Source organism: Lissotriton helveticus, chromosome 3_1 (assembly GCF_964261635.1).
Source record: "Lissotriton helveticus chromosome 3_1, aLisHel1.1, whole genome shotgun sequence".
Taxonomy (NCBI): domain Eukaryota; kingdom Metazoa; phylum Chordata; class Amphibia; order Caudata; family Salamandridae; genus Lissotriton; species Lissotriton helveticus.
Window position 1 is genome coordinate 1,537,560,989 of NC_136061.1, and position 15,643 is coordinate 1,537,576,631.

The 15,643-nt window shown below is 45.7% G+C and overlaps 1 protein-coding gene across 7 annotated transcripts in view; it reads right to left on the reverse strand.

The window, feature by feature from the left end:
* Positions 1–15,643, reverse strand: part of PHLDB1 (pleckstrin homology like domain family B member 1) — a 417,405-nt gene that overhangs the window by 286,972 nt on the left and 114,790 nt on the right. For all 7 annotated transcript variants that reach the window (XM_078682222.1, XM_078682223.1, XM_078682232.1 and 4 more), the window contains exon 3: positions 1,825–1,948. In XM_078682222.1, coding sequence (XP_078538348.1) covers positions 1,825–1,948 — 124 coding nt within the window. The remainder of the gene's footprint in view (positions 1–1,824; positions 1,949–15,643) is intronic.

Genomic DNA, 15,643 nt, shown 5'->3' on the forward strand with positions numbered 1-15,643 from the left:
CACTTACACATCATAATACAGAATTCATTAAAATACAGTTGGGGCAGGGGTGTCCCCGGGACACTTGCACAAAACTTAGATCTCAAAGGATACCTGACTGTGCATCAGGACACCTGCATAAGACTTCAAGCTTGAAGCATACCTGACTGTGCATTAGAACACCTGCATAAAAGTTCAAGCTGGAAGAATATCTGACTGTGCTACAGGACACCTGCACACAACTTCAAGCTTGCAGAATACCTGACTATGCATTACCTGCATAAACCTCAAGCTTGCAGAATATATGACTGTGCTGCGGGACACCTGCACAAGACTTCAATCTTGAAGCATACCTGACTGTGCATTAGAACACCCGCATAAGACTTCAAGCTTGCAGAATATCTGACTGTGCTACAGGACACCTGCATAAGACTTCAAGCTTGCAGAATACCTACCTGTGGCACAGGATACCCGCACAAGACTTTAAGCTTGCACAGTACTTGGATGTGTTACAGGAAACCTGCACAGGAGGTTCCAGGCAGAATACCTGATTGTGCTCCAGGACACTGGCACAGGACAGTCCAAGCAGAATACTTGACTGTGCTCCAGGACACTTGCACAAGGCCTCAAGCTTGCAGAATGCCTGACTGTGCATGAGGACACCTGCACAGAACTTTAGGTGCAGAATACCTGACAGTGGTATAAGACACCTGCACAAGACTTCAAGCTTGAAGAATACCTGACTGTGCTTAAGGACAACTGCATAAGACTACAAGCTTGCAGAATATCTGACTGTGCTACAGGATACCTGCACAAGACTTCAAGCTTGAAGAATACCTGACTGTGCTTAAGGACAACTGCATAAGACTACAAGCTTGCATAATTCCTGACAATCACCTGAAACCCAAACCACAAGCAAACGTTCTCCTGGTGCAGACGGTGAGACCACAGTCTGGAAACTGAGAATGCCAGACACAGATCAGACCACAAACCCAGAAGTTCTGAAGTGTGAGAGAAGCAGCGAATGAGATTTTACTTTCTCCTGCAGGCCCTATCTACAAAGACATTCGGGATGTCTAATGTTCCCCTTGCTACCAGGGATATTAAGGCCTCCTGCAAAAACAGAATAAGAAAATGCTGCCTCATTCTTGGAGAGGTTGCACAATGTCCCCAGAAAATGCAAGAGACAAATGAAAAATTATGGAAATCATATCAGGCAATATATTCCACGAAGGGCAGGCAGTTTAATTCCGAGCGGAGGTCCCTCGCGCCGACCATGTTGACTTCCTTCGGGTTTTTAAATAAAGGCTGTTTGTGCCTTTTTGATGTCTTTGACACATGTCCCCCAGCAGGCAAATAGCCAGTCAGAGGTCACGACCTCAGGCCTCTTTCAACCAGGTCATGCCCTCGCGGATGCCCCTCCTTTCTACAGTCTGGTATGGGGCCTGGCCCCGCCCACCCCCAGTGTTGCTTCTTTATCTCCTCTCCCTCTCGACTGCTCATTCCTCTCTCATCTCTGTGTCTCTCTCCCTGTCTCTCACACTCTCGCACACACACACTCTTTCCTCCATCTCTCTTTAGCTCCCTGTCTCTATAACTTTCTATCTCTCCTCTCTCCCTATTTTTCTCACTTTTCAGTCTCTCCCATCCCTGCTCTATCTCTCTCTCTCTCTCTCTCTCTCTCTCTTTCTCTCTCTCTCTCTCTCTCTCTCTCTCTCTCTCTCTCTCTCTCTCTCTCTCTCTCGTGCAAAGAGTAACTTCACCAGATAGTTTTGAGTCACTGTCCCCTAGACCCCCGGGGGGACCGTGCTGGACGGCCGAGGGTCCCCCAGCGTGTGCACTTACCTTCCTCCAGGGGCAGCAGGGTGATAGCTGTGCTCAGTCGACCACTGCCCAGGCTCACCAGGTGAGGCTTTTCCGTCTGCACTTTCAGCCCTTTGCCTGTGTCGATGAAGTCCAGAGGGGTGTTCTAGAAATAACATCCAAAAACACAAATTAATATCAAGTATTTACAAAGCCAGTGATCTGGACTTGCCTAAACAGTGCTTTTTTTTCATCCGTTTCTGTTTTCTGCAAACATATGCAATGCACTTTAAAGGTGAAAAGGAATAAAATGTATATAATGATTCTGCCTAGTGCACATGTTTGCAAAAATGTACGTTAAAACACATCACAAATATCAATAAAAAACACCAAATGAGAACAGAAATGAAAACAGAGTGGCCTACCAGCCCTGGGGCTGTAGTGGACTACTTTCTAGGCGTTAGGGCACATTTTACAGGGTAAAAACTGCCTCGCTCACACAGAAGGGAGCCAGTGGCTAAAGTGGGCTGACCCACTGCCCAATGCTGGAGCCTGTAGTGGGCGGAAGCAACATGTGAATGGCCCTTGAACAGACCAATGGATGAAGAGGGATCCCCAAAAGACAGCATGATAATATGCCACTGTAGGAAACTACCAAAATATGAAACAGGACAGTGTGCCCAGGGGCCACAAATGGGCACTGATGGGAGAGGCCTCACTAGGGAGTGTTAAAGGGAGCCAAACTAAAGCAAGCACAGAAGGTACCACACGCTATGCCAGCAGCTGCCGGGCCAAGACAGCACCAAGGCGTGCCACGTCAGAGCTGTTCATGAAGGGTGGCACTGGGCAGTGCCTGGGCATCCAGGCAGAGCCAAGAGAGACCACATCAAAGCACACTGTCAACGCAACTACATGAGGGCCAACGACGCTCACCCTGAACAACCGCAAAGAAGTGGCATAGTGTGGTAAGGGGAGTAATACTAGATCAGGGAAGCGGCATCTGGTGGCACGCGACAGTGCCTAGAAGCGGTGCTGCTTAAGGCCAGTGATACAACGTGCCAAAGCTTGGAAGTCCAATGATGTGTACTTTTCGGGGCTCTCCAAGCAGGGCTCAGTCTACCGAGATGGGGTTGTCCAGGCCAGGCGGGCAACTAGAGCCCGGTGAGCCCAATGGGTGTTGCGCGCCTGGTGCAGGCTGCCAGAGTCACTGGGTGCATGGTCTGGCTCCGCGGATTCTCCTTGTGCTCTTGTAACCTTTCATTGTCGAAATTTCTTTTTTTAAATTTCAAAGTATTTTATTAAGAAATTTTACACATACATTTAGGATTGCTTTCCCTTTGCGGGGTAACATCACACTCTAGTTTTACATGACACTGTACAGGTAAGTTGTCTACACGATCGGATGTCCCCCTTTCGCCTGTCCTACTATGGGGATGATATGATTATCTGGTTGGTGGATGGAGGCTAGCGCTTTGAAACTGCTTGTTGAGTCGCAGCGCTCGGCAATCGTTCGCTGATGCGCGATAACTCCCCCTAATCTGGGAGTCACGTGGGAGGGAGTAGCGCGAGCTCGGGGCCTGCTGAGAGGCGCGATGAGTTAATCTTTAACGTCGAAGGGGATTCTCGGTCTCACATTTCTCTATAATAGGATTAATAGGACAACAAACACCCCTGGTTGATTTAAAGACAATCCCATAAGGAGGGCTCGGGAGGTGAGAGGCGCGGTGAGGTGTGCAGGGCAGGCAGGTGAGTGCTGAAGGAATGTGTTTGGCATACCTCACCATCCTCTTTATTCTACCTCCCCACCTCTGCATACATTTCATTTGTTGGTCTTTGCCTCACTCTTGCAACCCTACTCCCCTCCCAATCTGCCTCTCCCCTTCTAGCAGCCAGAATCCTGTTTTCTACTCCGATGCCTCTCATCTATCTATCTATCTATCTATCTATCTATCTATCTATCTATCTATCTATCTATCTATCTATCTATCTATCTATCTATCTATCTATCTATCTATCTATCACCCTCACTCACTCTATCTATCTATCTATCTATCTATCGCCCTCACTCTATCTATCTATCTATCTATCTATCTATCTATCTATCGCCCTCACTCTATCTATCTATCTATCTATCTATCTATCTATCTATCTATTTATCTATCTATCTATCTATCTATCTATCTATCGCCCTCACTCACTCTATCTATCTATCTATCTATCTATCTATCTATCTATCTATCTATCTATCTATCTATCTATCTATCACCCTCACTCACTCTATCTATCTATCTATCTATCTATCTATCTATCTATCTATCTATCTATCTATCTATCTATCTATCTATCTATCGCCCTCACTCTATCTATCTATCTATCTATCTATCTATCTATCTATCTATCTATCTATCGCCCTCACTCTATCTATCTATCTATCTATCTATCTATCTATCTATCTATCTATCTATCTATCTATCTATCTATCTATCTATCTATCGCCCTCACTCACTCTATCTATCTATCTATCTATCTATCTATCTATCTATCTATCTATCGCCCTCACTCTATCTATCTATCTATCTATCTATCTATCTATCTATCTATCTATCTATCTATCTATCTATCTATCTATCTATCTATCTATCTATCGCCCTCACTCACTCTATCTATCTATCTATCGCCCTCACTCTATCTATCTATCTATCTATCTATCTATCTATCTATCTATCTATCTATCTATCTATCTATCTATCTATCTATCTATCGCCCTCACTCACTCTATCTATCTATCTATCTATCTATCTATCTATCTATCTATCGCCCTCACTCTATCTATCTATCTATCTATCTATCTATCTATCTATCTATCTATCTATCTATCGCCCTCACTCACTCTATCTATCTATCTATCTATCTATCTATCTATCTATCTATCTATCGCCCTCACTCTATCTATCTATCTATCTATCTATCTATCTCTCTCTCTCTCTCTCTCTCTCTCTATCTATCTATCTATCTATCTATCTATCGCCCTCACTCTATCTATCTATCGATCTATCTATCTATCTACCTATCTATCTATCTATCGCCCTCACTCTATCTATCTATCTATCTATCTATCTATCTATCTATCTATCTATCTATCTATCTATCTATCTATCTATCTATCTATCTATCTATCTATCTATCTATCTATCTATCTAACTATCTAACTATCTAACTATCTAACTATCTATCTATCTCTCTATCTATCTATGTCTGTCTGTCTGTCTGTCTATCTATCTGTCTTATCTATCTATCTATCTATCTATCTATCTATCTATCTATCTATCTATCTATCTATCTATCTATCTATCTATCTATCTATCTATCTATCTGTCCGTCTGTCTATCTATCTATGTCTCTCTCATTCTCTTCCCACCCTCCATCTAACTCCCTTCCCTCATCTTCTGACAATCCCTTAAACTTCCCACAGGCTTAAATTATTAAAAAAAAAAAAAAAAATTAAGTGCCAGGGCCCACGATATTTTTCAGGAGGCCACTGCAGCTCACACCCCCTGCACCCTGACAAATGAAATATCCAGGGCTCACTTTTAATCATCACACATGCAGGAGAGGCATTCTGAAATATACTGGGCCACTTCAAGCTTTAAGGGGGGGCCTCAAAGTGCTATTTTCATAAGTTTCATAACTTTTTTAACTGCATGGAAATGTGAAGCGCTGTATGATATTAAAAATGACAGCGCCACCATGCGGTAGACTGACATAAATAAATGGCGGTGTTAGAAATAATTGACAGTGACCACCAGGACAAAACGGGCACAAATTAAGCACTGCGGCCCTTTCTCCTACTCACAAATCATAAAAGTGCAGACAGCAGCATGCCAGGGAGGGCTGCAGATATCGCGCCTTCATAAACACCATCATGCCTTTCAGAGGCAGTTACAGCGCGGGTGGGGCTATTTCCGAAAAGGGTATTGAGATCTTGACTTGTGCCGGAAGAGGGTGGTAGGATTTGGCATGCAGTGATGGGGAGACAGTCAAATTACGTTCCAAAATGCAGTGCCTGCAGCATAAGCTTGAAAGCAGAGAAGCGCTGCTAAAAGTCAAGCAGTGCGGAACTACGTCCTATAAAATGGAGGAGTAGGTCGGGTAGCGTCAACTTGGACCCAGGGCTGGACTCGGGGTCACAGCCACAATTGGTGCAGCAGATGCAGCGGTACTGGGGCCCACACCCCTGAGGAGCCTATTGAACCCTGGTCATTGCTGCCTGCGCTTTACTACCCCAAAAGCAGTCAAAGGGGGCATTTTCCATGCTTGCACCGGAGCCCATGGCATCCTTGCTAAACCACTGGCTGGACTTGGGCCTTCCTACCACGAGGCTGTAGATTCTGCTATTTCTGTGTGACTGACGTGTAAGCTATCTGCTTTTGAGAATGAAGACAGAACTGTTGAACATGGCCGGACTTGGAACCAAAACCTGCCCGGCAAGGTGTTCGGCCGCCCCCGGAGGTTCCGCCGAGCGCTTTGCTAGGGCCAGTTTTCAGCCGATTTTGTTGCTGGGCCGATTTTGCAGCTATGTGGCAAAAACGGTCCTGTAACAAAATCGGGGCTCAAAACCAGCCCCCACCCTTGCGGCGCACCGGGGGATTGCCCAGTGCCCGCAATGGCCAGTCCAGGCCTGCTGTTGAAGTTCCCAACAGCTTTCCAGGAGTTTTCTGTAACTTTGCCGGTTGGCCCGCTCCTTTCCTAAAGCAGACCTAGAATTTGATGTTGTTTTCTGTGAAACTGCAAGCGCCAGGGTCTACCCTCTTACTTTGCTGCCTGTATAGAGGCAGGTGGCTGCTTTCCTCTGTCAGTGGGGCGGCCGCTGCAGGTAAGAGCGGTGGGGCCAGGTGAGGGGAGATTTCGAGAGACGACCAAGAGGGAAAATTAAATAAATAATACATTTTCCCTCATGGTCGTCTCTCGAAATCTCCCCTCACCTGGCCCCACCGCTCTTACCTGCAGCGGCCGCAGCTGCAGTGAAGGCTTGGGGCACAGAAAAACCGAACTGCAGGCATTTTAGGGCTTCCCCTTTTTGACTCCATGCATCTCCAACTCTGTTGTATGGCTCCTCCTGTTCCTCATAGGCGTCATTTAGGGGTGGAGCTGCAACCCCTGGGTTGCCCCTTGCTACCCCTGGCACTGCTTTTTCAGACCCCTGGCCTCAGAGGTGGCAAAATCAGTGCCTGGAACACAGGGGCAGCTGTTCCTAATGGACGCTGACTGGCGCTCTACTTGCCTGGGTTCGTTTAATTTTGTTATACAATTAATGAATAATATTCACTATTAGTGTAATAAAAATGGAGTACATTAGCTGGAATATGACCCTATCTGGAAGCTATGGTAAGTAAAAAATGCTGCTAAATGCATGTTGTAAGCATTCTTGTGGGTGAGAGTGTGTTTATGTGTGCGAGTGTGTGTGAATGTGTTAATATGTGTAAGCATGTGTGTGTGTGAGTCAAAGCAAAGGTCAAATGGTGTGTGGTGTCACTTCTGCTACCCCTGGTTTTTCGATGAATTGACGTCCGTGCTGTTCCTCACTTACGATGAGTCTACTATTTAGCGTGGAGCTCTGGGGTTTGGAGACCTTGCTCTCCTTTCATTAACTGAGGTCTGGACCTACCTCAGTCCTTAAACTGAAAGCTATATATAAATAAATAAATAAATGCTGAGTCCAAGATTTTTCTTAGTAGACGCCTCTTGTCTCTTACTTCCACCATCCTAAAATGCTATTGTATAAAATTAAACCAGGCTCACTGGAGAATCAAATTTCATTACTGTGCTCCTGCCCATGTTCCCTTTATAACAAGAGTTGGTGACTTGTCCTTAAGCACAGGCATTTCCCCAATTTATTGGAAGAAAGGTGCGGTTAAGCCTCTACTGAAAAACTGCCATTTAGATAGGCCAAATTGGGAGAATTATAGACCGATAATTCTATTACCGGCAATCAGCAAAGCCTACTAAAAGGACAGTACTTGAACAGATCACATACATTTCAGAAGATGAGGGCTACCTAAATGCATGGCAACTGGGCTTTAGGCCTGGAAGAGTGACGGTAACCAGTATCATGGGCGACCTTCCGCCCCCCCCTCCGTTTCACATGGGGCATGCCAGCGAGCGCCTTGAGCGGGTGGGGGCAACCTGGCGCGGGGTCACTGTTGTGGTGTGGCCGCGCGCGCACTACCAGGGAGGCACAATTGCAGCACCTTTGAAAGGCGGTGAGAGAGCCGCCGTCTAACCCACTCGTCCCTTTCACCTCGCCCTTCCGACAGACAGCACACGTATTCACGTATTCAACTTCAGATATTTCTCTTTTGCTGGACTGCCTTACCTCTTTCTCCCCCTCAGGTCCACCTCACGCCAATCTCAGCCTCCGACTCTTCTCCCTCCCACCTCTCTCTACCTCTTTTAATGTTTTATTTCTCCATTTACTCTGTAAATATGTAATATTTAATTGTCCAAGCCTAATCGCTGGTAAAATGTAATCATGAGTAAATTTACTATTTGTATATATATTTATGTATACCTCTAACCACTAGTATATGTAGTAGACCTTTGTACTTACTACCATTCCTATGAGTTTAGAGTTTATCCGTTTGTATCTCTTCCTTGAGTGACTTTACAACTTGTCCATTTGCAAAAAAAATTCTGTGTGTATCTCTTTGTTGTGTGACTTTACAACTTGTACATTTGCAAATTTTTCCTGTTTGTATCTCTTTTGTAACTTGTGTAATCCAAAGTCCTTATGTAACGCAACTGGATCTTTTGTAAAGCGCGCTGACACCTTCGGGTAATGTTCGCGCGATATAAAATCGCATTAAATAAATAAAAATAAATAAAAAACGGCTCTATATTTAGACATCTTGCTGGCGAATCCCGCAGCGGCTGCAAATAAGGGCGGGATAGGCCGCCACCCCCAAAACCTGTGAAGCCTTGGGCGGGCCGCCCCCCCCCCCCTCCCAATGCTACGCCACTGTCAGTGATGCTACACTCTTATCGCTCAACATCCCAGGAAGTTCAGAGTGCCTCTGGGGCTCATCGATGTCGCCCAGGTTATTTAATATCTATAAACGGCCTATTATCCTTCTTATACATCATTTGGATGTAAAGTGTTATTCTAAACGGGCAACATGCAATTCATTTTCAGGCTAGACATGATTGCACCCACATCTTCTGGTGGGGAATGACACACCTAGACTGGGATGACTCATTCTGCCCCCCCCCCCCTTCCTGGGACCTGCATGCTCTGCTGTGACTAAAGTTAAGTCACTTGGTATTTATTTAGACTACCTCCTGCCTTTAAACCTACAGATTATGCTCTAACACATTGCTTTTCTTTACTCAGCGGTTCTTAACCTTTTGACTTCTGTGGACCCCCACTGAATCATTACTGGAAAACCGAGGATCCCCAATGAGTCATTATTATTGGAAGCCCCGGGGACCCCCGGCCTAAGCAATTTCTATGATCTAAACTTCATAACAATACACTACAAAAACAAGTACACATGAAACAAATGCTCAAATAGCGAAATATTTTGTTTAATTTGTAATTAAATATAGAAAGTTGTTCACATTTTCGCTCCTTTATTTGTAAATACGTTATTATTTAAATGTATTATTTTAATTTTATTTAATTTTGTAACAGACGTGGACTCCCTGAGTAGGCCTTGCAGACCTCCCCAGTGTTCCTCGGTCCACATGTTAAGAACCACTGCTTTAGGTCATCAGAAAAATCCTACCTTTTTTACTGACGCATCTGCACAAGCTGGTAGCATCAGCAGGCAAGTTGATTATGACAATTTATTGCATTTGGCCCTTTTTGGAAGATCTTTAAATGCATCGCAGAGTATTCAAAACCTGAACGTAAGTAAAGTCTTTGGATTGAGAATATATGACCGTCTTTTGAAAACAAGACTCGACCTGCTTTGGCTCCCGGTCCGACAGAGGGTTATTTTTAAACTTCTGTGCTCTTGTATAGGGTTTGTTGTGGGATCGAAAAGTTCCCACTATCAAATAAATGTGAACAGTACATTTGCCAAAGATGTCTAGGTTCTACCTTGAAACTATTATTTGTTGTACCACAAATTGCATGAGAATGAGCGGTAGGTAGCTCAGTATCTTAACTAGGGTCTCGTCTTTGGAACAGTCTTCCTTGGAGGATTAAGCAGATCAGGGTCAGACTGGCCGTAGCGGGCATCGGGCATTTTCCCGGTGGCCCGGAGGGTGGGCGGGGGGTGCGGGTTTTTGGCCCGTGGGGGCCGTTTTAGTTACTGAGGGTCGGTTTTGCAGCAGTGCAATATCAGTCCTCTGTAACAAAAGCGGCAGCAGTGCAAAGGAAGGCCGGAGGTTCTCAGTAGCACACCCTCCCCCACCCTGGGCCGGTCGAGCAGAGTTGCCAGCGCTGGTTTCTAGATCTCAGTCTGGCTAGGAAGACGATGGAGTTATAGATGGGTTTTCATAAGACTTAAAAACTTGTATATTTTCCTAATACAATAGCAATTGTGGATGGATGGAAGTTTCAGGGTCTATGTCTGGTCTGTATATATTTTATCACCAAGATGCCCTCCGGGTGAATGTTACACTTTATAAATATTGTTATTGCTGTTCTTCTAAATTACCAGACTCTTTATCTAACTCTTGCAGGTGCTTTTTAGGTCTCGTCCTTTACCATTCCGAAGGAATGGGAAATGGCGAGAATTCAAGTGCTCGAACTGATTGTCAAACCACCGCATTTTTTCGTGGCGTTTTCTTCAAGTGCACGTGGCCACAGGCACGCGCTTTTGGCCCATACACTTTCATGGCCATCTGTTCCTCAATGTCCCTCCCACCCTTCGTTTGATCTTGCCGCGAGTTCAGGCTAATGGCCCTCCCCCAGCACAGAGCGCGCATCGCGGCCGCACAGCACATCAAAGGGCTTCTCCCAGCGTGTGCTGTGCGGCTTCTCCTCCCCTAATTATGTGGCCGGCCGTACTTGTGTTTCCCGGCCGCTTCCCGGCCGCTCTTGTATTTAATTAGCAGCAGCAGCATTTCTCCTGCACCAGGCCACATCAAAGGCTCTGTGCCACTTTCACCCACACAGCAACACTTACAGACACGCAACGCCACTCACACCCACGCAAGCCCACTATCATCCACGCAACACCACACTCACCCACGCAACGCCACTCACACACGCAACGCCACTCACACACGCAACGCCACTCACACACGCAACGCCACTCACACACGCAACGCCACTCACACATTGTGGGTGCAGATTGTGGGTGCAGATTGTGGGTGCAGATTCAGAGTGCAGATTCAGAGTGCAGATTGTGGGTGCAGATTGTGGGTGCAGATTGTGGGTGCAGATTCAGAGTGCAGATTCAGAGTGCAGATTGTGGGTGCAGATTTTGGGTGCAGATTGTGGGTGCAGATTGTGGGTGCAGATTGTGGGTGCAGATTGTGGGTGCAGATTCAGAGTGCAGATTCAGAGTGCAGATTCAGGGTGCAGATTCAGGGTGCAGATTCAGGGTGCAGATTCAGGGTGCAGATTGTGGGTGCAGATTGTGGGTGCAGATTCAGAGTGCAGATTCAGAGAAAACTCAGCAGCACCACCACCATTGCAATGCAATAGGTCTCGTTTTAACGCAAATTTAAGCTATAGGCCTTGTAAATGACAAAGCATTTTATTTATGTTCCAAAAACCAGAACGCAAAAATAAAGGGCATTATCATTTACAATGCTAATAGTTCAGACTCCCGTTATTGCGAGACCTATTGCATTTCCAATGCTTGTTACCCTTGCCCCTTTGCCACTGTTTTCGTATCTTACTCGTCTTTCTTCTTTCTCTCATTTCTGCCTTTCTCTCTTGCTCAGGATCAGAGTCTGGTGATCAAAAATAAGTCTTGGCCCACACAGTGCTTTATGTGTAAAAAAAAAAAAACATAGGTGCCAGGACTCTCGTCAGGAGGCCACTGTAGCTTGCAGCACCCATTTCCCCTGCCAGTGCTACCAATGACAGTACCAGCACATCTAATAATCATCCTACTCCTAAAAGTATGCCAGTTCTGACTATTCCAGGTGCCCAACACTACAAGGATGGCTTGGTGTCAAATGTTAGTCCTTTTTAGGTCTCGCCTGAGCCAGCGCATGCACTGCTCTGGCGAGACATTTAGTGAGTGGGCTTTAAAAAGTCAACCACAGCTTTTTGTGTGGCCTAGAGCATGTGGTTACGCGCACAGTTACGAGCAGAGGCGCCATCTGGCTTTCCTCGTCATGGCTCATTAAGCACATCCATCGCGATCACTTTCACTTTCGCGGCCGGGTCACTTTCACGGCCGCGCGGCCAACGCTTGTTATTTATTTGAGGTCCTTTATGCATTCTTTTCTTGTTTGCCTCGGCTTTGCTCATTATTCGCTGCATTAGTTTCCTGTTTCCTCCTTCCTTCTTTGATTTCTTTTTTCCATTCTTCTTCTTTCCATACCACTTTCCTCCATCTTCCCTTCTTTCCTTTCTTCCTTCCTCTTACTATTCCATTCTACCATCCTACTCTTAACATCTCTCATCCTCGTTTTCTTTCTTTCTTTCCCTCCCTTCCATTTTGCCTCAGGTCCTCTTGTCTACACCATCAAGTGAAGAAAGCCCAAGTAACGCACTTTTCTGTGTGAAAATGCGATGCTTTGTTGTCGATCTCCAGTTCTCTCACCAAGGATGCTATTAACCTGAATATTAGATTCAGGTTAATGCGTCCACCTTATTTCCTCCTCGTTGTCTCCCTTGCTTTCTTCGCTTGCGTGTTTCCTTCTCTTAAGAAAGTCACATAGATATGGATGGCTTTCATTGCTGTCCTGCCACCCCGTTCTTTACAGTGAATTCTTGCTGGCTTCATCCCTCTCTGCCCTCGCACTCGCTTTACAGTTCTAATCAACATTGAACAGCTTGCTGAAGCACCATTAGAGCATTTTCAGAAATATGTAAGCACAGTGCTGTACTGGAATGTTAATAACTTCTTTCCATATGAGCTGGTAGAAATATGTAAAGCAAAAACACAATTAACGTAAAAGCAAAGCATGGCCATACACTTGTATTTGAACAGAGGCTGAACACGTTACAAGGCACTGTTTTTAACGATCTCCTAATGTGCCAAGCAGCTCGAATTCCGGGAGCGGTGACCAGTTGTAGTGATTTTTAGATTATACCATCAAGGGAAGAAAGCCCAAGTAACACATTTTTCTGGGTGAAAATGTGATGCTTTGTTGTCGATCTCCAGTTCTCTCACCAAGGATGCTATTAACCTGAATATTAGATTCCGCTTAAAGCTTCCACCTTATTTCCCCCTCTTTGTCTCCCTTTCTTTCTCCGCTTGCGTGTTTCCTTCTCTTAAGAAAGTCACATAGAAGTGAACGGCTTTCATTGCTGTGTTGCCACCCCGTTCTTTACAGTGAAGTATTGCCGGTTCTGTCCCTCCCTTCCCCCACCCTCGGTTTACAGCTCCATTCAACAGTGAACAGCTTGCTGAAGCACCATTAGAGCATTTTTCAGAAATATGTAAGCACAGTGCTGTACTGGAATGTTAATAACTTCTTTCCATATGAGCTGGCAGAAATATGTAAAGCGAAAACACAATTAAGGTAAAAGCAAAGCATGGCCATAAACAGAGGCTGAACACGTTGCAAAGCACTGTTTTTATCGATCTCCTAATGTGCCAAGCAGCTCGAATTCCGGGAGCTGGTGACCAGTTGTAGTGATTTTTAGATTTTATAGTTTCTCTCAAGTGGTCCTGTTTTTTTAGATTAAAAACAATTATTTTAGAAGCCCTCTTTGGCATAATAATACAAGCATTGGCATAGCCACTAGGTCTCGCCTTTGGGACCTTATAAGTGTTTAGTTATCCAGCACAATATCCTTTGTGCAACAACATCAACTGTTGCATGGCTAAACACTTATAAGGTCCGAAAGGCGAGACCTGTTGGCTATGCCAATGCTTGTTAATGTATAGTTAATGAATAAACAACTGTTGTTTTGCGAATGTCTAAATTAGGAAGACAGCGCCACCATCTGGCAGACTGTCACAAGTGTGGGTGTTGATAATTTAGTGCAGGTGCCGAGCACCAGAAACCACCTACTCAAATTAAGCACCGGGCCCACAAAAATGTGTGCCAGTGCCCACACTTGCAACGCCTGGCACAAATTAACCACCGCCCTAAATGTGTGCCACTGCCCACACTTGCAACCACCGGCACAAATTAACCACCCTATCTTCCTCCGTATATTTTTTGTGCCTCTATTTTTTTTATTTGAAAAATCCACACTGCACATTGCATGTTTTACTTTGGTTGACCTAAGCACCCTTTACCTGCGGTTTCTATAGGAGTCTGCCTCAGGGTCAGACTGGAAACCACAATCAGCCTCCTGGAAAATATATTCACACCAGCCACACATGCCAGGGGGCAGTGACGGGAATGGGTCCATGGGGTTTTCACGGTTAAGGCATTGCAGCCCATCCTGCTCTGAAGGCAACTCCCCCATCCTTTAAAATGCCAAAGTGGCAGCGTGGCCAGTCTAGCCCTCCTCGCCATGTGCGTTCTACAGCCTCCCTTCTAAACTTCAGACACGGTTACTGTCTTGCGGATTAACCAAGGCTACTTTGAATCTGTTCCCCACTACAGGCGACAACTACAAATCTGTCACGGCAGCTGAGCTTGCTCTTAGAGTCTTCTTACAAGAGCAACTGCCTACCTTCTAGTTTTCAAGCTGGTTACATTTTGTCTCTTGTATTTTGTTGTGATGCCATCTTTCTTTTTTACGCCGTGTTATCTTGGGCATTTAGACTGTGCAGAGATGGAAATGCTGGAAATAACTGCTCAGGTTCCTGCCTCTACTCTAGTCGCAGCGCTGTAAGAGGCATAGCTCTCTGTTGACGCTATATACGTAGCTACGCTGCAGACGCATGGGGGGAGGCTGTGAAGGCCATCTCCTCCACCCACCTGCCATGCCATCACTCCAAACAAACCGCACTTGGCCATGGTGCCACGTCAGGCCTGTCTCATCTTAGCGCATGTGTTGTAGGAAGGACGCTTATAAGTAGAATGAGATTCCTCCGCCCCACCTGTCAAACCTGAGTGTGGGTAGCAGTGCGCCTAGGCCATGGTAAGACATGTACTCCATACAACCAGCTTTGAAGTCTTATTGTATTGTGTCATTGTGTAGTGCGTCATAGCCCTGTATTGTTTTCCTGGGCGCCATTTCGGGTTGTATGGCTGGAAAGGTGCTGGGCTTCGCTTGGTCACATTTTAACACAACGTGTGTGACTTACTAGGACGACAAGACATGTTTAATGGATCGGTGTGTAAGAGTGAGTGTCTACTGAGTATATATGAGTGAGTGACAATTGGGTGGGTGAATGAATGATGAGTGAGAGCCTAATGTGAGATGTGAGTACTTAAAAGTGAATGGCGAGTTGTGACTGTGAGTAACAAGTATGCGTGTAAAACTGTGAACAAGTGATTGATGAGGGAGTGCACGCATGTACGAGGCGTGTGAGAATGTACATGGCAAGGAATGTTGACTGAGGGAGGGGTGAATGGGTGTTATCACCTGTGAGTGAATGCCAGGTGACTGGGCAAAAGGACGAGTGAGTGGGCAAACGCAAGGGTGAGCAAGAGTGTGCGAGCGAGATGGACGCGTGTGCAACAGTGAATGAAGAGCAAGTGCGCAAGAGTGGACGAGGGCGCGTGTGTGCAAGTGACAGTGACCGGAAGTGTGCAAAAGTTTGTGGTGATTCGCATTGAGAGAATGAGGGAGTTTGAGGCGGGGTTGTGCTGCCACTGAGAGCTCCTG